Raw genomic sequence first — 21,315 nt, 5'->3', positions numbered from 1 at the left:
AACCAAGTGGCCTGATCAGTATTGATGATATATTTCTTCATTATTTTTTTCACTGTATGCGTCTGCTCATGCATATTTGGACTCAGCTGGCAACTCTAAGCACCTTGTAAAAAAACACATGCTTATAAATATCTAGATTCAAGAGGTCAAGAAAGGTTAGATACCTTTCAAATGATCAATTTAGTATTTCCGCTATTGCTTTGCCTGATTAAAAATTGACCTTTAAAGCAGTTTCATATGCTGAGATAACAAATTCTTTATCAAAAAAAAAAAAAAAAAAAGAGAAGCCTGATGTTGTTTTAGGTTTGTTTGGGGTTTATGTGTGTGTGTTTGGGGGGGGGGGGGGGGGGGGGGGGAATTTGGTTGGTTGGTTGGTTGGTTTGGGGTTTTTTGGGGTGGGTGGGTGGGTTTTTTTTAAGGAAGGAGTGTGTTTTGACTGACTTGCAAGATACTGACCATACTAATTTGATTGGTGGGTCTACTCTTTCCTTCCCTTCTTCCTACCAGTGTATAAAACTCGTATTTTAATATTTTATAGAAATGTATACAGGTGTAGTGTTAAATTGCTTTATGTTACTTTTTTTTTTTCCCCACCAAAAAAATGGCTTCTGGCATTTTTTTCAGGTGTCGAAAGAGCTTCCAGAGAAACAAAAGGAAATAGAAATTCTTCTCAAGGATTTCATTGAACTTGATCAACAATTAAATCAGGTGATATTGTGGGTAACGCCTGTCAAGAACCAGCTGGAGCTTTATAACAAAGTGGGTCAGCCAGGAGCTTTTGATATTAAGGTAAATCTTCCATTTTAAAGAAGTATCAGCATATTTAGTGGTCAAAAAGTCAGTTGCAATATTAGCTATATAGTTTGTATTAACAATATAGCTCCGAGGCAGAAGTTGGCAATAGTCCCCAAAAGTTCAAAGTTCTATGAATTAAGGAAAACTTTTATTATTTTCCATTAAATAGTATCTAGTGATAGGGCAGTTTAGAACCAATGGTTGCAAGGTGAATTATAAATATAATCTATTATTTTTGCCATATCATATACATGAAACAATACCCCCAAAAGTTGATAAGTCAAATTTTAATACAAAGCAAACTCAAATTCAGAATATTGGTGTTAGACCATTTAAACTATTTCATTAAAATTAATAAGACTACATGAAAAGCAGAATAGTCAGGGCCATATCATGATTCTCATATTGCAAGGAAAGATATCTAACTGCACAGGGAACATTCCAGTTATCCATAAAGCTGGTTGTCTAATAATTGTGAGCAAAATATTTGTAATCTGATCCTTGATATGTATTTAGGTATTAAAAATGCCTGTATGTGGGTTGGGTGAGGCCTGAGAAGTTAAGGATGAAAAAACCTGATTAGAATCAACTGGCTTGCCGGGTGTATACTTACACCTTTTGGCCTGGCATTTTTCCTATGCATATATGAGCTTATCTTCACATAAACTGGGGAAACATTTAAAATACAATAGCTTATTGAAATCCATGAAATTTCTTTGGTTTAGAGTAGCTGAGCATCTTGTTCACCTAGATGAAGATTAAACACAAGACACTGGCTTTTGTATTATTTTTGATGATGCAATTTTCAGTGAAAAAAAGAAAAAAACCTGTAAATATTTAAAACTTTTCTTGCCTTCCATGAAATGGAATAATAACTGCTTCTGAAGATATGTGGTTTTGCTGAGCATGTTTATTAAATTCACTTTAGCTTAGTTTCTTTTAAAGAACAGTTTTAATGCCAAAACACTTTTTATGTCATACAATCACGTTATATAAGACAGTGAAACTCAAGTCCTGTTGCAGTCCTATAATTGACAGAATGAGTTCAGCAAAGACATTCATTCCCTTTTTAAAAGATAAAATTAGTATAGCTCTGCAAATGTCTGTATTTATACTGAATGAGTGATGGAATTTTGCTTTCAAGAAAATTATCTATCCTTATTTCCTGTATTTTAACAAAAATTTTTAGATGATTCATCCATTTTTTCTTATATTTTTCCATTCTGTTTCCTTTATTTCTAGAATCATTCCACCATTAAACTTTATATAAAATAAAAGCAGGTCTAAATTGCTACAAATTATAAGAGTATTTCTTGTCATACTGCTTGTGAGAGAAATGTTCTGCTTGGCTCTTTCAGTCCTCTTATGGTGATGTGACAGGAATATTTCTGAAAAACTGTTGAAAGAACAGAAAAAAAAAAAATCTGTAGTCCCGAAGTGGTGGGATGAAAACATGTATGTCTAGAGAGGTGGGGGAATGATGCAGAGCATCAAAGAAAGGCAAATAAGCTTTCTCTCTGTGAAAGACCCTACCATATTTCTTTCATGGATAAATTTAGATCACTTAGATTTAAAGCTTGGCCAGTTTTGATTGTAGATGAAACAGCTAGTTGTTTACACTATTGTAAGGGCTGTAAGCATATAAAGCATGCTGGCTTTTATCTGCATGTTATCTCTTTGGATTGCCTTTAAAAGACGTAGGTTTAACTTCTTAAAAGGTTGTTGGCTGATGGTTTACCCAGACTGCAATTTTCTTCAAGTAGAGAATCTCTTGCATTAAAGACTCTATATTAAATATCTCTGAAGGCCAATGGGAGTCTTACAACTTTTTTAAGGTTAAGAATAAGCATAGTGAGAGTTTTGAGACTGTTAATCATGACAAAACATACACCAAAAATTAGTAGCTATAATTCAGGAAAGCAGCCTATTCATGACGATAATCAATTTTATACTCAAATTCAAACACACATTTCAGACCCATGCTAACATGCTGTCCTACATGGGGTAAAGCATGTGCATACACATGCTCTTGAATCATTGTTGATGCGATTACGATTATGTTTATTTTTAAATTACTATCCAGTGTAGCTAATGCTACCTTTAAAAAAAGTAAGGACATCTGCATGATTACCTAGGGAAGGGATGTATTCAACAAAGTCTTTTGCTCTGGTGTTCCCAAATACTCTATAAATATTCAGCATTTGTTCTACCACCATTTTAATTACTTCACCATTATCCAGAGAACATTGAAGTATCTTCTATAGGATTTAATAACTCCTTTTTTTCAGAAACAAGTGTGACTGATGATCACTTAGTAGAATGAAAAGGTTATTGTTAATATTCTTAGAAAAGAGATGGAATAAGAAATTTTACAAAGAATCTTTTTAGATATTCTAAAAACCTGGAAGGTAGGAAAAAGAGGCTTAAAACTGATAATCAAACTTGTGAATATAGCACTTGAGTGAAAAAGACCAGGCTCATGTAAGTCCTCGGGAAAACCAGACTGTTTTTGTTATAGGTATTGACATGATGGCTTACAGATTTTAATTTCAATTGGGACATTGTCTTTTCTGTAAGTGCTTTTCGTACTATTACTAAGCCTGCAAGGTAATGTTCTTCTCTTCCCTTCTCAGATGTTAAGTCCTCTCCTATCTCTTTTGTTTTCTAAGTTATTTGTTTGGGAAAAAAGTTCCAAAACTAACATGAGTGGCAAAGATTTGGATATAGATTTTAAGTACTATAAGGATATTCGCTTCTAAAAGCCACCACAAAATAGTGAGTGTTAGAAATTTTCTGGCCTCAGGAGCAGGTGGAAATCAATGATGAGAAGAACAGGTGGGTGGGACTGGTAGAAGAGAAATAGGATGGGAATATGTGTTTGTTTTAAATGAATGAATGCAAAGGGTGTCTTTAACAAGTTAGCAATCATATTAAAATAATATGCCTGTTTTAAAGCAAGTTTCTTGCATTTTTACTCACCTGGAGCAAATTTCAGTTACAGAAGTGTGTGGTAGCTGAAATTAAAACTTGATAGACTATAATCAAAGTGCATCTAAAACACTAATTAGAATTATTCTGACAGAATTTTCCAAAATACAGTGACTTATTTCTCTCAAAACTGTAGTAACCTTTACTTTTGGCATGCAGCTATAATCTGATAAACTAACATCACAGTTTCCTCCATAAATCAAAGGATATAATAAATGCATGTCCTTATCAGATAATCTGATTTAACCTTTTAAAATAATATTGATCTGTATAATACATGCATAATAAATACATAAAAGAGAATATCTGTGAATTTTCCTTGCCCAATTCATACTGATAACTTGCAATTTCTGTGAACTAATACTAATTTAAAAGCTCATAGCCTTTTTTCCACTTGTGCAAAAATTAACTATTAAAAATAGGTGAGAAGTCCCTTAAATTTGCACTTAGAAGAAAGATGAAATAAAAGCACCAGCAGTGTTAACCTTTAATGGTGGCACAAAAGCAATTCTATGAGAATAGCAAAGGTGCAACCAAAGGAGAAATTATTACATATTGTTACAGAGAGCTTCACAAAACAGTAAGACTTTTAAGACCCAAATACACAATTGGGCTTGGTGAAAGGTGGGGAGATTAAAATTCTTCTTATAGCTCTTAAGACTACATCTAGTTTAGTAAATAAAAAGTGGTCAGGACCATTTTTTGGGCTAGAGGTCAACTGATGCAGCACAGCTTAAGTCCTTTCAGCAACACTCTTACCCCCCAAAGAAAACAGTTCCATCCAAACTGCCTGTTGCTGCATCTGTGGCTCATGCTAATCCCTGGGCATGCCTGGGCACTGTCTCAGACAGTGCAGTTTGGTCCGTGCTGGAAGCAACGCTCCCAATTTAATGGTCTGGGCAGTCATGCTGCAGAGCTTGAGCATGTGCCCTCTCCCTGTTTCGTTCATTACTCCTGGCATCAGGTAAAAATTCAGGGAAGGATGCAAACTAGTTAAATGAAAGGGAGAGGTTCACTGTCACCGGCATCGTTCATTTTCTGTGTCATTTGACTTAGTCATGCAGTCCCCTTCTGCTTTCAGATCATAGCGGTATGGATCTGTATGATCTCGACCCAGGGCGCTGACTGTGCTCCCATGTAACATGAGGTTATGGACATGATAACACTCAGTCTTGCAGCAGTAGGACCACTAAAAATGCCAAAATCTGTCATTTAGCAGGCTTTCAGTTCCTGAAGAGTGGTCTCTTATGGCTCTGCCCTTGTACATACCCTCGCAATGTGGAATCCAGACTGGTACCACCGTTGACTGTGATGGGGTCCAGCCAATGTCTGCAGCCTACCTACATCCTGGATTTCAAAATCCCAAGTGGTCTGTGGCCCTTACATTAGCACAGGATGACATAGCGCATGTTCTTGCCCAACCTGATATAGTCACTTATTTAAGAAAAGGCTCTCTCTTTGTTCCCTCGCATTTATTAACCATTTATTAGAGAGGCATTTGCAGGTGAATAATTAGATAGCATCATATCAGCCTCCTCCAGCCCTACAAAAGGTTTGCAGATGCTTAGTACCAGTTGTTTCCTAGACTTGTACCCACGCTTTAGTACAAGAGTAGGTAGTGGAACAGGCTCCTTTCTATTTCACTGTAATGCAGTTGGGAAACAGGAGTTAAGAAGCTGCAGACATAAAGAGATGGGACAAGTCCAGCATGTTTCTTGTGGAGTAGGACCTTGTGGTGACCAAGACACATGCTGGGGCACCTAGTAGTCCTACGATCTGTGGAATGTTTTGTGCCATTTGAAGCTTTGGACAACATCTCAGCTTCTAGAGTACATAAGTTTTTCAGCTTAAAAAGCAGTAAAAATGTTAAGAAAAATGTAAACACTACAAAATTGTTGAAATAAAACTTTTAAAAGTTATTCATTCCCAAGAAATGCATTGTAATTTATAACAGCATTTACTGTTAAACACATGCCCTGCTGCGTTGAAAATGTTGTTTTCTTTCACCGCATTCTGCTATCATAGCTCTCTGCTTACTTTAAAGAATTATAGCATGGGTCAGGAAACCCTAATATATTTTATGCCAATATAATCTGTCTTCATAATTTTCTTGACCATAATTTAGAGACTGCAGTGCCATAATTAGGACCCAGGCCTTCAGTTAGGCACCATAATTTTTAGCAGTGGTTTCCTAAATCCCAAGTAGGCTTTAATAACTCACTCATTTCTCACTCAATAAATAAGAGTAGAGAAAGGATTCTTTATTCCCAGGATTTAAAAAACATCTGTAGCAGTATTTACTTCACTCATGTTGTTAACCCTTAATTACAGTTTTCTTCTATAAACAGTCAAAGATTTTAAAAAAATTTAAAAAAACCTATCCAAATAAATCAACATTGAAATGCATATTTGCAAGCTACCAATTTATTAGGATAGATCTTAGTTCTTTTTAAGTGTTGATAATTTTTCACCACATGGACATAATCTTCCTTCTCAATAATAGCATAATACAAACTGCTCCTGTGACATACTTATGTATATGCATGGGGAAGGCGTGAAATCTACACCTATGAGAATTTCTTGACTCTACTGCTACTTGTGAACACTGGAACACTCCCAGGTTTGCAGTGTACCTTCAGTGTAGCTTCTCATGCATCTAGGGTATATTTTACATTGTGTCTTTTACAGGTCTATGGACTTTTCTAGTTTTCTAAGCTAACAGTATGACTTCTCTGTGCACTCGCTCTTTGACCTGGAGTTATTCTCATTCTGACAGCTATTTTGCATGATTTAGTATTCATACTTCACAAACTTAGATGAAATCATCATGAATTTCCAATTTTACAAAATGGTGCAAAGAAAATGCTACAAAAATTGTCTGCATTGTGACATAGAACAATATTGAGATACTGAACAGCTTTGTTTATAGTACAGCTTCGGCCAGCACTGGTGTCTAGGTTATTGGTGTTATAGCCACAGCTGTTGGATGTAGCCATATCAGGAGACACCTTCAGTGTAGACATGTCGAATTTCAGCTCTTACTATGTGCTTGTTTTTTACGTGCTGGTATTTTTTTTTACCAGTACTTCTCTCAGTACTAGTGATGTGTGGCTAGAGTGAAGTCTGTTCGCCTGGTCTTGCTTTCAGTTTATGTTGAACAACTCTATTTTTCTTAGCAGTGTATTCTTTCTTTGTCAGTAAAAATCCACAGCTGAAGATGTGCATTTTGTAACTCGTGAGCATTGAAATGTAATGGTTTTGCTGGTTGTATTGCCACACTCCTTAGTCACATAAGTAAACCTAAATCCTAGGACGTGATAGCTGCTTTTTCAACTGTTAGTGCAACCATATCCTCTCAGTGCAAAGCTGGGGTCCTGCAGGATAACGTGGATGATATGAGATACTGTCTCTTGGTGAGTGAATTTTGATGTAAGGAAGTTTTATTTAGCCTTTTCAGATCTGTCTGGATCCTGATCCAAAAAGCACTAGCTCCACTTCTGCCTTGCTCGTTGGGGTCTCTGAGGGCAGCCTTGCTGCTTTCAAGTCTCTGGCAGTTTCGTAGTATTTTGAGATATATTTCCCACGGTACTTTGGCAGTTCTTTGGGCTAGAACTGTATGGGGATGGGGACATCCATCTAATAGCAGCAGATACTAGACTAAAAACAGAGCAAGCTGTGTAGCAGTTACTGAGGTGCGGACATGCACAAACTTCTGATAGGATGGTCTCCACTTTCCTCTTTAACCTAGACATCATTGACAACCATTCTGCCAGGTATTCTCTTTGTCATAAATATTAATATAAACAAGAGCCCCTAAAACAAGCCCTCATATACTGTTGGAATATTAAAATTTTATATGAAAGACCTGTTAAACAGAAGCAGTTACAGCTATTGCATGATATATGACAACGCTGCAGCTGACTTTGAACAGACAACTATTTGTTGTCTATCAGAGATGTGCATAGAATTAGTATAGTTGGTTTGACACAAAGTCAGAGGATATTGCTTGGATCATCCAGTCAGACCTGCTCTATAAAGTAATTGTTTCAGTTTTCTGAATTAGTTCCCGGTTAAACTGCAGCACACCTTTCTCAAAACCAAACCAATCAAAACAAGATGGGTTTCTAATTTCCACGTATGGACAGTCATCCATATGTTGTGGTAAATTACTTCAACAGTTGACTTAAAAACCGGCACATTTTTCCTCAGCTGAGTTTGTTTAGCTTCATCTTTCTGTCACTGCTTTGTTTGCCAAACTAGAGAGAGTTCCAATACTGCATTAATAGACAGTAATCAAGCTTTCCCCTAAACTCTGTTTGTTAACCATCAGTACTGTTGTTCTAATTCGGACAAGAAAGCAAATATAGAGTATCTAATTAGTATTAGTTCAAAAAGCAATTATTATTGTGGTCAAAGCAATTATTTTTGTGGTCCTGATAATAATGTGGTTATCTTTAATCACAAGCTTATTTTGGCTAAGTCAGCTAATCAGAGTCTAAGTACATGGCAAATGTTGCTGTTATGGAAGGCATAGTCACTTCTGCATTGTCTCCTTAATGGAATATTTAAGGACATGAGCACTTTGAAATTTATTTATTCTGATCCAGCTGTCCAAATTTAATATACTTAAACCTTTTAGGGTTATGTTATTCAGAACATGTGGATATAGACCTATACTTTACACTTTGAAACAGCTTTGCCTACGGCATCAACAATCTGTGGAGCCCCAGAATTATGGCTAAAGGAAGTTGTGCAAGTACTGACCTTTATTTCCTCCTACTGACTGTTCTGCTGAGATCTGTTTACTTCACCTGCAAGAAAAAGAATAAAAGGAATCCTGGAAGGGAGGGTAACGAGTGATACTTCACTAGTTGTTTGGCAGCTCAAGAAAATATCTTCAGAAAGTCTAACCAACTTTTTCTCTTGCTTTCTCTCAATTTTCTTTTTGTCTAAATATTTATTTATTCATAGTCCTGTTTAATTCCAATTATATGTGTGATAGGACCCCAAGACATTGAGAATTTTGATTAGATATTCCCAGATCTTTTGCTTACAGGAAGAACCCCAGAAGGCTTCAAAGAACTGTTAGTTTCAGAAGTCAGGTTTCAGTCTAACAGAACTAGAATAATAGGGCTTTCTTAAATATATAAAAATCAAAATGACGGGATAAGACAAAACAGAAGTAAAAGCTTTCCTATCACAACCTACCGCAACTGTGACTAAGATAAAATTAACATTCTGTGATCTGTTACAGTCAGAGTGCACTTTTTAAATGTAGTCCATGCAACATTTGTGGAGTGCTAAGGCTTTAGAAAAATACTTTAGGTGGGAGTTAAAGGGTTTTTTACAGTTAAAAAAAGAACCACTCATGTCCACTATGTACATGTGTGCACACACACATAGTGAGGACATTTTATTGTGTTGTGACATAGCAAGAAATCATTACCTAAAATAACCCAAATATGTAAAGAATGGAAAGTATATTGTCTAGTAAGGTGGAGATAAGGAAAGCTTGCAAATAGGCTAGTGCTAATACCTTTTTAGTTGCTACTATTTTTTAGCTGTTACTATGGATTATTTGCTTTGCTATTTAGTGTTTGAAATCTGTGGGTCAGTATTTTTATAAAGTCAAGCATTCTATGTCTTCAGAAAAATTGAAGTTTACAGATTTTTCAGCCCTGCTCGATTAGCAAGATAAAATATGCTGATTCTTTTTTTCTTTGCTCTCCAGGAGTGCAGTCCAGAGAAAACCATTTTAGTTAACCAAGAAAAGAAGTAGCTAGTACTTTTGATAGCTTTTATTACTAATATCAATCTTTAGTTAAAGACATTTTCAAGTAAATGTTCATCCATAGAAAACATTCAAAGTTTCTGAGACAGTGGAATTTTATTAGTGAATTGCTACTTCAAAGACAAAATTTTGAAAGAGCAGAAAAGCTGCAGCATTAATTGAACAGTAACTTTTTACAGGATTAAACAATGCCTGGAAAATATTCAAATCTTGCCAACAGTTTATGTCCTTTAATTCCGAGTTTTGATTAATGGTGGTCCAGAAAACAAAGAACGTGAGAAAAACTAGAGTCAACTTTCAGTAATGTGGTACTTGGGGGGGAGGGGGGAGGTAATCTGGTGGCATTACTAAGATTAAGTGAAGTTAATATGCCATTTTTATAGAATTTAAATAAGTAAAAAATCATAATGTTACAAAGAAGCAGTGCTATCTATGGCATAGAATTAAAGATCATTTTAATTACGGGTTTTCTAGTTGTCTTTAGAGAAAATAAGTAGTAACAGGTTAGGTTTACATTGTTTATGCTTCCTCTATGATGAGCTACCCTGTATTCATAACATACTCCAAGTAAACAAGTAATTAGCACTGCATATAATAAATATCAGTGTACTGAAATACTTTTCAAAGATTATTAACTAGTAGCCTTGTTTGTAATTGAAAACACCACTAAATCATTGTAGATTATAATCTACAAATTTGTGTCAGTTTTAACATAGCCTGAGTAGTGCCAAACTTGTCAGAAAGAAACACGTAGAAAAGAAAAAAAAAAAAAATCAAATTTATATGGGTCTGTAGATTTTTTTTTTTTTACTGCCTATATATCTCATCACAAGAATTTTTCTCTTTTAATCCTTGTTTCTTTTTGTTATGCATCAATTCTGCATAAGCAGTCTCTTTCCTAAGTGTTCGCTTGCTGGTAGTTCTTGAAATAAATAGAAAAAAATGTGGTGAATAACAAAATCTAACCAATATTGGTAGGAACATTTTGAATCTGTTGTCAAAAGCTGTAGTGTAGTATGTTGTGACTGCTGGGCTCTGCTTGTTTAACTACTGTTAAGGTATCTGTAGTTATGTAATTGGAGTGTGGTTTTGCAATATGAGACCCCGGAGTGAAATCTCTAGCTGTGGTGTGCCAGATCATTACCACCAGTACATACAGCTTTGAGCAATGGTTCAGCAACCCGTATAGATGTCCAAGCAAATTGCGTAAAGGAAAAATGGGCTGGAAAAGTTACTTATGAATGGAGCCTAAAAATGAAAACATATTTACAGCTTAGCAACCCAAAAATACAAATTAGCACTTGTTAAGACAATTGTAAGTAAATGCATATGTCTAACTTCTGTATTTAAACACCCAACAAATTAATCTTGGAAATAATTTAATAAGGTGCACATTAGCCCTGATTCCCCTACAGTAACTTTAGTGTAACTAAAAGTAATTCGGTGAGAGAATACTAAAAGTTACCAGCTCATATTGCACAAAAATAATTAGGAAAACATTATGTAACCCAACTTTCTTTCTTCAGCCTTCTATGAAAACTGCTTGAATACTGTATTTAAAAAAAAATTCTTAGGCTATCTCCTCCCAAGTGCATTTTAGGTTGAAAATATTTCTCCTGAGTTTTGTTATGTGAAGTGGATTTAAGTAAATTTTTAAAAGGAAGTGCTAAAATGCATAGCTTGCAATATTTTGGAAAAGAAACTCAAAACCCCCAAAAGTATTTTAACCTTTTATTTAAATGTTTGTCCAAAGATCAAATATAGATAATTTCAAAATAGAGTTATCTGTTCATCCAGGGAATTAATATGGAGTTACAACCAGCATTTGTATTAGTAGAACTCAATGTTGGGCAGAAGGCTGGCATTTCATTTTCAATCATTGTCTTTTTTAATTCATTCAGTGCCTATATAAATTATTCTGAGATCTATGAGCTTTTCTGCGTAATCCTCTGAAAACAAAGTCTCCTTACCAGAGATGAGGAGCTAAAGGTAGTAGAGAACTTCATGACAAATGCCTTTGGCCTGCTCTGGATTTCTGGAAAGTTACAGCTTCACTGGCTACGTGTGCAAGACCTTGATAGCAATTGGCCAGAAGGACAGTGAGTGCCTGGGAAAAATCCTTTCTGAAGGTATCTCTTTGTCTGAATTTCACCCCTTGAATTTTTCAACAGGGAGATGTGTTCTGCACTGTGGCTAATACTCTGTTAGGCATACAGGTCTTGTGTTTGTAGTTCCATGGCTAAGGTTTTTCTAAATTCTGCATCTTAAGTTATGTTTCACCTTCTGAGTTATCTATTATATTCTCAAAATCTGCACTTAGGTTTTGATTGTAGATTTAATCTTCTTAACTTAGTCAATGAATCCATTAACTAGTTTGGATCAAAGTGTATGTAAAACAGCATCTTTTCTCCTCTGCTTTTTTTTTTTTTTTTTTTTTTTTAAACAATGACAGCACGTGTAAAACGTGCATAGAAAAATACTTATTAGTAAATGAAAATACAGATATTCACCCAACCTCCTTCCATATTCCTCTGTATTCTTCTGGTTGAACATGCTGCACAGTGTAATAAATGGATACATTAAGCTACCAGTGCTTAGTTTTTTTCTTTACATTTCTGGATTTTCTTTCAATAATATGCATATTACCACTGCATAAATTTATGTGGGGTTTATTTACATTTAATACTTTACTTCCACAAATTCTGTGTCATTGCAATGATTTACTCTTTACGGTCAAACGGCCTGGGATCCTGAGTTTGATTCCAATTCCCCTGCCGTTAAAGGAGAAACTGGAGATGCTTTATTCCAACCTGAACAGATGACCCTATCCTACATGATCTGTAAATGTCTGCTGATGGTGCTCCTTACCTCTTCAGGACAGCTCAGGGATGTGCAGGGTGGAAGGAAGGATATGGGGAGAGGAGGGAGGTAGTAGTGCCCGCTCCTTCACCTCCTACCTCTTAAAAGCCTTAGGAGTCAGCGGACCTCCTCCGGCCATAGGAGGAGATTAAAGCTGCAGTTCCTGGGAATTCCTCCCGGTCTTTGTCTCAGCACTGCCATTTCCCCTGGAAGACAGTTTTCCAGGAGGATTGTGACAGGTGTAGGTGACTATAGAGGATGAGGACACGGAGGGGATGAACAGAGGTGTGAGTCCCTGCATTTTAAGGAAAGGGTAGAGAACTGATGCTCCAGACAGGGAATGAGTTGACAAAATGCAGAAATTCCTGTTTCTACTTCTAGCTCACAGAAATCCTGCTGACCCTTCCAAATCTTCTCCAGACAATATTAAAAACCATTTGATGCTTTCCAGCCACCTTCCCTCCGAATCCTTTTGCAATCTCACTGGTTGTTTCTCCCTGCTTACTCGGTTTCCCAATCTTGTCCCTTTACTCCCTCCTTACCTTCTAGGTCATCACTCACCCCTCCAGTGCTCCTTTATACTTGAGTCCTCTTTTCCAATACAGCCTTGATTTTTGCCTATACTGCTAAAGAAGCTTCAAACTGTCTCTGGGTGTAGTATTTATACCTGTTTACTGTCCATGGGGGTCACTTGCCATACATTTAAAATAGCATATTGTGGTTTTGGCAGATAAAAATAGGCCATCCTTAAAAAATGAAATAACTCTCTATTCTTAAAAATAACTTGTATTTGGATTTTGTGCCTGATAGGCTTTGAATGACAATAGGAAAGCTGTCAACTCTTGTCAATCACTTCATTATATACTTGATAACCTCCAGTTAGAACATAAAAGAAGAGCATGGCTGAGGAGTAGCAAACCTAATTGTAGACAAATAAAAGAAAATTCACTCACAAGAGAGAATGAAAGCACCGACTGGACATTGCTGTATTTTTCCTTCCATCAGCCTTGATTTGTTAGTTCCTGCTTGACAAACTAGGCCAGATAAGTCAGATTTTAACTCTTTATTGATTCTTTTACTAACTTTTTTTTTGCTAACACTCTTTTAAATGAGTAGTTTTTATATGCAATTAAAGGTAGTACAATTTGTCCGCATGAGCACGTAAGGCATATGTACCCTAGGGATTTATCTCACTGTAGTCTGACATCTGTGTCTGATTTGGCAAAAGGTTGAGCTGTGAAAACTTCTGATGATGAAATATTGTTTGATTATTTAAACTGCTCCTATTTTCAATGCATTATTAAGATCTGCAGTAAATGTCAATTTAATCACCTCTTAGAACCTAGAGCTTGATATTCTGTGCATAAATCAACTCTCTCTTTTTCCGGAAATCTTTTTATGGGATGTTGAGGAGCAACCTGCTCAATGTTTTCTTTGTGAGCTTTGAGCATTTAGATTTTAAGCAGTCTGTATCCAAACCTCTTAAAAAATAATGAAATCTATTCCAAGTGCAAGAATATTAAACAATATTAGCTGCAAATGGATTGTGAAAATGTGGCAAAACTTTCCCAATGAGTAATCCTTGTAAATTGTTTAATCTGTAACAGACTTTGCAGCCTTAAGGATGGATTGCAAACATATCTGTGTCCCAGTGTTTCAGGAGAGGAAAGATTTTTGAAAGGTGATGAAGTGTTTGATGTGTGGTAGTATTTTTCTAGGAAATCATGGATGACTAGTAAATCAAGATGTAATTCCATTGTTGAAAGCATACACTTTTCAGAACCGTGGGTGAGTTGCTTGGAAGCTAGCGAGGTTGTACCTCAGATTTGTCTTTTGGCTTCCTCCTTGTACTATGAATAACAGCTCAGGTACTGTTCAGAGTCCCAGAGAAAAGTCTGGTTAAAATAAACAAGCAAATAAATACAGGAGGAAACATATAGAAATGACAGAGCAGTTTACCGAGGCTCTAGGGAAGTCAATATCAAAACTATAGCTTGCTTCAGTGTAGTTAGGTTTTCAGAGATAGGATATTTCTCCTCCTATTTGGAAAATAGTGTTTTCTAACATTCTCACCATTTATGTTCTTTTTCATATGCTCTTTTCCTAACAGAAAGCCTTCTTTTTCTTCAAAACACAGTTCTTGAAAGCTCTTGGACATTAATCTTCTTGATAATAGCATGTTATTTATTAAACAGTAACTCGTCTTCTGTAAGATTATATATTTTGCTCTACTGATCACATAGTTTAAAGTACTGGAATCTGAAGAAGAGCCCATAAAAATGACTGCTTATATCTGCACAAGGTCCTATTAGCTTTGGCTTAATTTGCTTTGAATTGATTGCTATGTAGTAAATATTACAGGCAGGGAGTGTATATCTTCTCAGGGGATTTTTTGCATAAAACCAAAACCATACGCCTAAAAGAATCTTAGTTCCTTCTCACACTGAAGTTAGTGATAATGTGGAAAACACTCAATCCTCTTGCAGATTTTGTGCTAAATTTACAAGTAAATGTGGATTTGAGATATTAAGCATGGTGTTGTAAAGCTTAACTCTTGTGGGATACTCTTGTAAAGAGAGTGAACCTGTTAAATATGACAGATTCTGCAGTGAAAGATCATAGAATCATTTAGGTTGGAAAAGACCTTTAAGATCATCGAGTCCAACTGTCAACCATCCCCACTAAACCATGTCCTGAAGTGTCTTATCTACATGCTTCTTTAATACCTCCAGGGATGGTGACTCAACCACTTCCCTGGGCAGCCTGTTCCAATGCCAGACAACCCTTTCAGTAAAGAATTTTTTCCTAATATCCAATCTAATGTTTAAACCATTCAAAATGTCTAAACCATTGTTGTGGTCTAACCCCGGCAGGCAGCTCAGCCCAACACAGCATCCCTGTGTTATCAACACTGTTTTCATCATAAATGCAAAACAAAACGGGCTGCTGTGAAGAAAATTAACTTCATCTTGGCCATATCCAGTACATCCATTTAAATCTGTGCTGTGGCTGTTGTTTAACACTGAGCACTATTGAGTAGCACTTCCTTACTAGTTCTTTTCATTCCTTACTTTGTAATTAGATTTTTCTTCATTCAGAATGAAATGAATGGGTCAGATTTTAAAAAGATAAACTTCTGATAACATACTTGCTTATGGAAATTTAAAAAAAAAGAAGTGCCATCACCCAGAGTATGGATATAACTTAGCCATTCGCAGTTGCAAACCAAGCAGCTGGAAATGAGCAAACTGCATATTTTCCAAACTGTAAGAATGTAAATTCCATTTCTTGAACTCTACCCATGCTTCTGCTGCTGAAGCAACTTACTGGAGCAGTCTTTACCATTTTTTTCCAGTAATATATGCCATTGTAACTATTGGAAGACAAACTGTAGAACTATATCCTCATGAATATTCCTTTTAAACGATGTATTAAAGACTAGTACCAGAAGATGGGCATATCTGAACATATGTTACAATCGACAAACTGATGTTAGAACAGTAATAGATTTTGATTTTGATTTTTTCTAATTTCCTTTTGTAGCCAGAAACTCCCCTGAAAATAATTCTTTATTAACTAAACTTGAAAAGAGGAGGAAAACTTGCATATAAGCCCTGACCTAAGAGAGAGAAGAATAAGCAACCAAGAATTAGATGATAACATAAATAAATAAGTAAATGCCTCCCTCCCAAGTTAAATGATTTTTAATTCAGTTTATTGAACAGAACTGTCATTTCTGCAACGAGAGTGAAGAAATTCTGAATTCTTTCTTTCCTGTTTACGAGAAGAAATAAACAATTTTTATGACTCAATGCTTCTATAATTATCACCAAATTTCACTTGCCAGTCAAGATGCTTATGGTGGTAATCCATATCTGCTACCGTGTCCACGTAAGTAACGTTTCTTCCTCTTAAGCTGCTATCCTTCAGCATCTAAAAGAGCACATAACTAGGAAAGAGCTTGTAAAATCATTTGGACTTCCCTTATTTTCTCACAAGAACTTCTCGTTATGTTTTTCTGCCAAATTTGCTGCTTCTGTGTCAGTTCTCCTGGGTTTGTTATTATCTCTTTTATATTGTGCACTGGAACTAAGACAGGATCTGCAGTCTAGGTGGAACAGGAGCAGCTGTTTCATCCTGTGTCCTGTCCACTCTAAAAAATTCTGAATCATATCCAATCTTAAAGAATTCTTCTTACTGGGCCTTTTCACTGTCCAACTGGATGATTAACTGTGCTTTATCGGTATATGACCATAGCCAAATTCTTTTGATATGCCATATCTGCAGGTCATGTCTTTCCAGCTAATAATTTCATCTATCTTCAGCACCTCCAGGAAATTTCCTTTTCAGGACAGACAGCTGCAATGGATAGATACTGATTTCTCTGTCTGGAGAAAAAAATACTGTATTTCATCTCCTCTAGACTTACAGAGGAAGCTCACAAATTTCTGATAGCCAACAGGAAAATGTGCTTTGGAAAAAACATCCTTTCATTCTGCAAAGTCGTGGGGATTGCTATTTCAGGCACTTTGTCTGCATGCCTTTAATTTTGGGACCATCTTAATTCCATTTAATTGTGGAGGATTTCCTTTTTCTATTTCTTTTTTTTCCTTCCCTTTTCCAGTATAAGGAATAAGAGATATTGCAGGGAATGGAGTGACGAAAAACACCACCAAGTCTTAGTAGACACATTGTCTGCATATTTTATGAAGTGTACAAAGGCTGCGCTCATAGGTTTAGAAAGTAGTTATGAACTCTAGAACTGAATTGTTGCACTTCTAGAAGGGAGAGGTCCTTCATGTAGTGCTCTTTTCAATGAAATAATTGTTTCTCCTCTAAAGAATCTTGAAAATTGTTCACATAGGTCAAGAGCTATAGTTGTACCAATTTCTCAGTCTCTCATTAAAATCAGATGACTGTCTTTTCCACACTTTACTTTAGAAAGCTGGATGAATCTCGCAATATTCTTTTTCCCATTAAGATAGCTTCCAACACTGCCTTAGGATTGTACTTTGGGTCTCACACATTTAAAAGGTCAGTGGTTTAAGGTAATGGGGGAAAGAATGGTTATTTTATTTACTCATTAAAATGGCATTTTTAGAGGTAGGTGCATAAAATTGCTTGCCTGCTAGTTACAGAATATTTTTAGCGATAAAGCAGTTTTACACTAAGCTTCTACCTAGGCCACTAATGGAATGGTCTTTAAATTGAATCACTTGGGGGGTTCTTTTTTTTTTTTCCCTATAAATCCCTAAGACCGGACGGTGAAGTTAAATTCTGTAACTTAGATGTTAACAGAGCATTTTCTTTCTATAGAGAGATAAGTAAAATATTCAGGAAGTTATCAAACCTTTTCATCTGTTATGTAGAAAAGAACAGAGGTACAAGCTTGTCTTTCCTTGAATTTTATCAAAAGTGATTAAAGTCTTTATTCAGGAAGTTTAAATACTGGCAACTGCGGTTTTCCCCTGGTGGATTAGGTCCCACCTCAATATGGCCACAGAACTGTTAATAGCATGACTTGGATGTATTCTAATAATATTGTATAAATATCTAAAGTGAATACTGAGAATGCCATTGACTGTACTGTCTGACCTATCATCAAGATGTGATGCTCACTGTGGTGTAGCTGAACTTTGATGTATTTTAATTAAGTCTCCTCTGACCATTCTTCTTTGTGGTGTTTGAGCTTGTTAGTCTGCTTCATGAATGGGAATGTGCAGAGCTGAGTCAAAAGAAAAAATGAGGTCACTTATTTAGAACCAGAATTCTTGAAGACAGGAATACATTCACGTTTTCTATTCACTTCCCTTTACTTGTGAATTAAAAATGAGGCACTCAGAATCTCACCGTTTAGTTATAGCTTTTTCCCTAAAATATCTGGGAATATTAACCTGAAAGATAGACGTGAATATTTCTATGAACCTTGCTGGAACTTCTTGTGTGCCTAAATAAGAAAACCAACCTCCGAGAATTCTGGTTACAAGTTACAATCTCCCTCATCTAAAAGACAAGAAAAACATAATTAAATGTAATTTTCTGTTATCAAGTCAAATATACGTGGGGATTTATATCTGATTATTTTGGAAAATATCTTTTGAAATGAAAAGCCTCCAAATTATTTTAGATTTTAGATTTAGTATATTTGCTTGTTAAACTTCATTGCCTTGTCTTGATCAGTAAAGTGAAGGGAAATTGCTTACTGCTTCTGTTTTCCTGTGAATAATTCTCTTCTTTAATCTTCATTTACTGTACCGCCTAGATAAAAAGAGGTCATGACTTTTAAAACAACTCACTATATTAATTTCAAAGTTATATTTATTTGTTTGAAGGTTGTAAGGAAGTTTCCATTTTTGCATTGCACTTCACCATGAAGACACAAGTTTACTCACCCTGAGCTTCTCCTACTGTCCCTGCAGAAAATGTCCCATGGACATAATCTCATTGGGAAATCAATCCCAAAAGTTTTACCGGCATTACCAGAGAAGGTGAATCAGTGCTTATGATTCTTAATATAGACCAATACACAGTCTGAAATGCTGCACATACTTTTATAGATAGCTGTCTGGGCCTCCTAGTATATGTGCAGCATATGTCAAACAGCCTGTCTGTGTCTGCTAGGATAGTTACCATCTCTTGAAATAACATATGCCAAGCCATCAAACTTTCTCTTCCATTGGCATACACACCAGAGGTTTAGTCAATATATTGGTTTCAGCTACGGAATATGAATTTTCTGAGTTCTGAGCTATATCAACAGACTTTCATAGTCCAGATGGGGCTGTAGACAAGTCCCTGCCACTTTTTCAGCCTGTAAATTTGTTCAGCAGGTTGAACTGACATGTTGTTGGAAATGCAGAAGCCAATGTGGCTTATTCAGCAGTAGGCTTTTATCAAATTGGATGCACCATTTTAACACCACTGAAAATTCATAGATGGTACGTCATGGAAAAAAGGTGGCCCCTGTTTGATTCTTGTTGTTTATACATGTTTGAGAAACAGCAGTTTCCAATGATGATGTATTTTACTTTGCCATATGTGTGAAAAGTTTAATTAGCATATTCATCACCCAGCCCAGAAGTAGCATTACGATTCCTTTCACAGGCAGTTCATAAATTGCGCAATTCCAGTAGAGTCAGCTCTGCCTCCCAGAAACAGCGCTGCATCCGCCCTACAGGCATCCTCCCACCGCAAGCAAAACGAGTGTGGCAGAGTTGTCACTGATCTTGAATCAGGCCTTTTAAAAAGTTATGGCTTTGGTATTCTCTAAAAACTGGTGGACAAGAGCATGGACAGCCCCTATTAGCTTTAGTAGTAGCCTGGCCTGCACGATCAAGAGCAGATGTCAGGCCCTGCTCCAGGAGTATGCTATTCTCTTGGCTCCTGCACACGCTAAATAATAACTGCACTCTCTGTCGTGAGCGAACCATTGGAGGCCATGTCACGGTCGTTACCTTTTTGTTCTCTTTGGGAACTGAATGATGGAGCAGTATCCTGAAACTACTCGCTTGCCCGTTGACCCGTATTAATAGGGTGTCACCTAGCAAATGGATTTGAAATTGCTGGAAACTTGCTCACTGGGCAGAATTCATCAAGGGGCTATCCCATCAGGCAGAGTACTGGGCAGAGAGCTCCCTCAAAGTTACTGCAGTGATTTAACGGCAGGTGTGCGCTTATTTTAAATCCTTTTGTAATGTTAAAAACATCACATCTAAAAGGTGATGTTGGAATTAATGTGCGATAATGAAGAAGTAGTTGCTGCTCTAACAAATAAGGCATCTCTTAATTTCAGCGGTGTCCAAATGAATGACGAGATATTGAGAACGCCTTTTTTCCCTGGACTCTTATCTCTGTTCTTATTTCCGCATAAATATCAAGTGAAACATCATGCTATATTGGATAGACTTGCACAGTGCATTTCGGTTTAGGTTAAGGCCATTGAATTTGAAAGATCAGACTACACAAGATTAGTTCATGTAACTCCAGCGTATTGTAGAGCAGCAGGAAGTGGTGATTTATCAGCTAAATCCATTATGTTTCTGTTAGCTGGCTATGGAAAATTATACCTGTATTCTATCCGTAAAGAACAAATACCTTTTGAATCCATAAGGAATACCTTTTAAATGTGTATATAATATGTAGAAATGGGATACCTTAGTTTTTATGTGTGTTGTGTATACTAGTATTAGCATAAAATATGACAGTTAAAAGTATTGTTAAATGTTTTCTTGTTTTCTGCAGAATGTGGAGTTGCATGGTGCCATCAGTCATTCATTTTGGTTTTGTATTTTTTTTTCTTTTTCTCTTAATTTTAAAAGGGAAATTAGCCTATTTATATGTGTGTATATGGTAAATCATGATTCAAATTTCAGTATCGAAGGTAGAATACAAATAAATACTGAGCAGCCAAAATTTGTTACAGCTACAGGACTTCAGCAGTAACTCCTGCTATGAACAGTCCTTTTAATTAGCCTGGAGTGCCTTCCCTGGCCAGGTTCCTCTGGCTTTGAGTTTTCGATTCCTGGTAGTGGAACTTGACTGGTACTGTTAGTGGCTGTCGTTGACAAACCCCGTCAAATGAAATACATGACAAAGCTTAAGAGAGCCTCATAAAGAGCCTCTGCCTTTCCTCAAGTCTTAGAAAATGTTAAGGGGATGTGGCGAAGGTGCCCTGAGAGGGACCAGTAAGCGCTCGGGTTTGCTCCATCCTCCATACAGCCGCTGGGGCCCTGCAGGGCCGGCAGCTCCCCTGTAGGCCAGGGCCACTGGAGGGTTCCCCTGGAGGGGCCTTCGGGGCAGGGCCCCAAACCCTGGGCCCGTCCCGCCACCCCAGCCAGGAGCGGGGCAGCCGGGAGGCTCCAGGGCAGCCCCAGCCCCCTGCC

General features: G+C 36.6%; 1 protein-coding gene across 21 annotated transcripts in view; it reads left to right on the top strand.

Annotated features, from left to right (window-relative positions):
• The window catches only part of DMD (dystrophin), a 1,308,223-nt gene that overhangs the window by 900,884 nt on the left and 386,024 nt on the right, over nt 1-21,315 (top strand). For all 21 annotated transcript variants that reach the window (XM_069784897.1, XM_069784898.1, XM_069784912.1 and 18 more), the window contains one exon: nt 625-789. In XM_069784897.1, coding sequence (XP_069640998.1) covers nt 625-789 — 165 coding nt within the window. The remainder of the gene's footprint in view (nt 1-624; nt 790-21,315) is intronic.

The sequence above is a fragment of the Haliaeetus albicilla genome, chromosome 6 (genome assembly GCF_947461875.1).
Source record: "Haliaeetus albicilla chromosome 6, bHalAlb1.1, whole genome shotgun sequence".
NCBI classification, from domain to species: Eukaryota; Metazoa; Chordata; class Aves; order Accipitriformes; family Accipitridae; genus Haliaeetus; species Haliaeetus albicilla.
The sequence above is the reverse complement of the archived record's forward strand: the minus strand, read 5'-3'. Positions and strand labels throughout refer to the sequence as shown.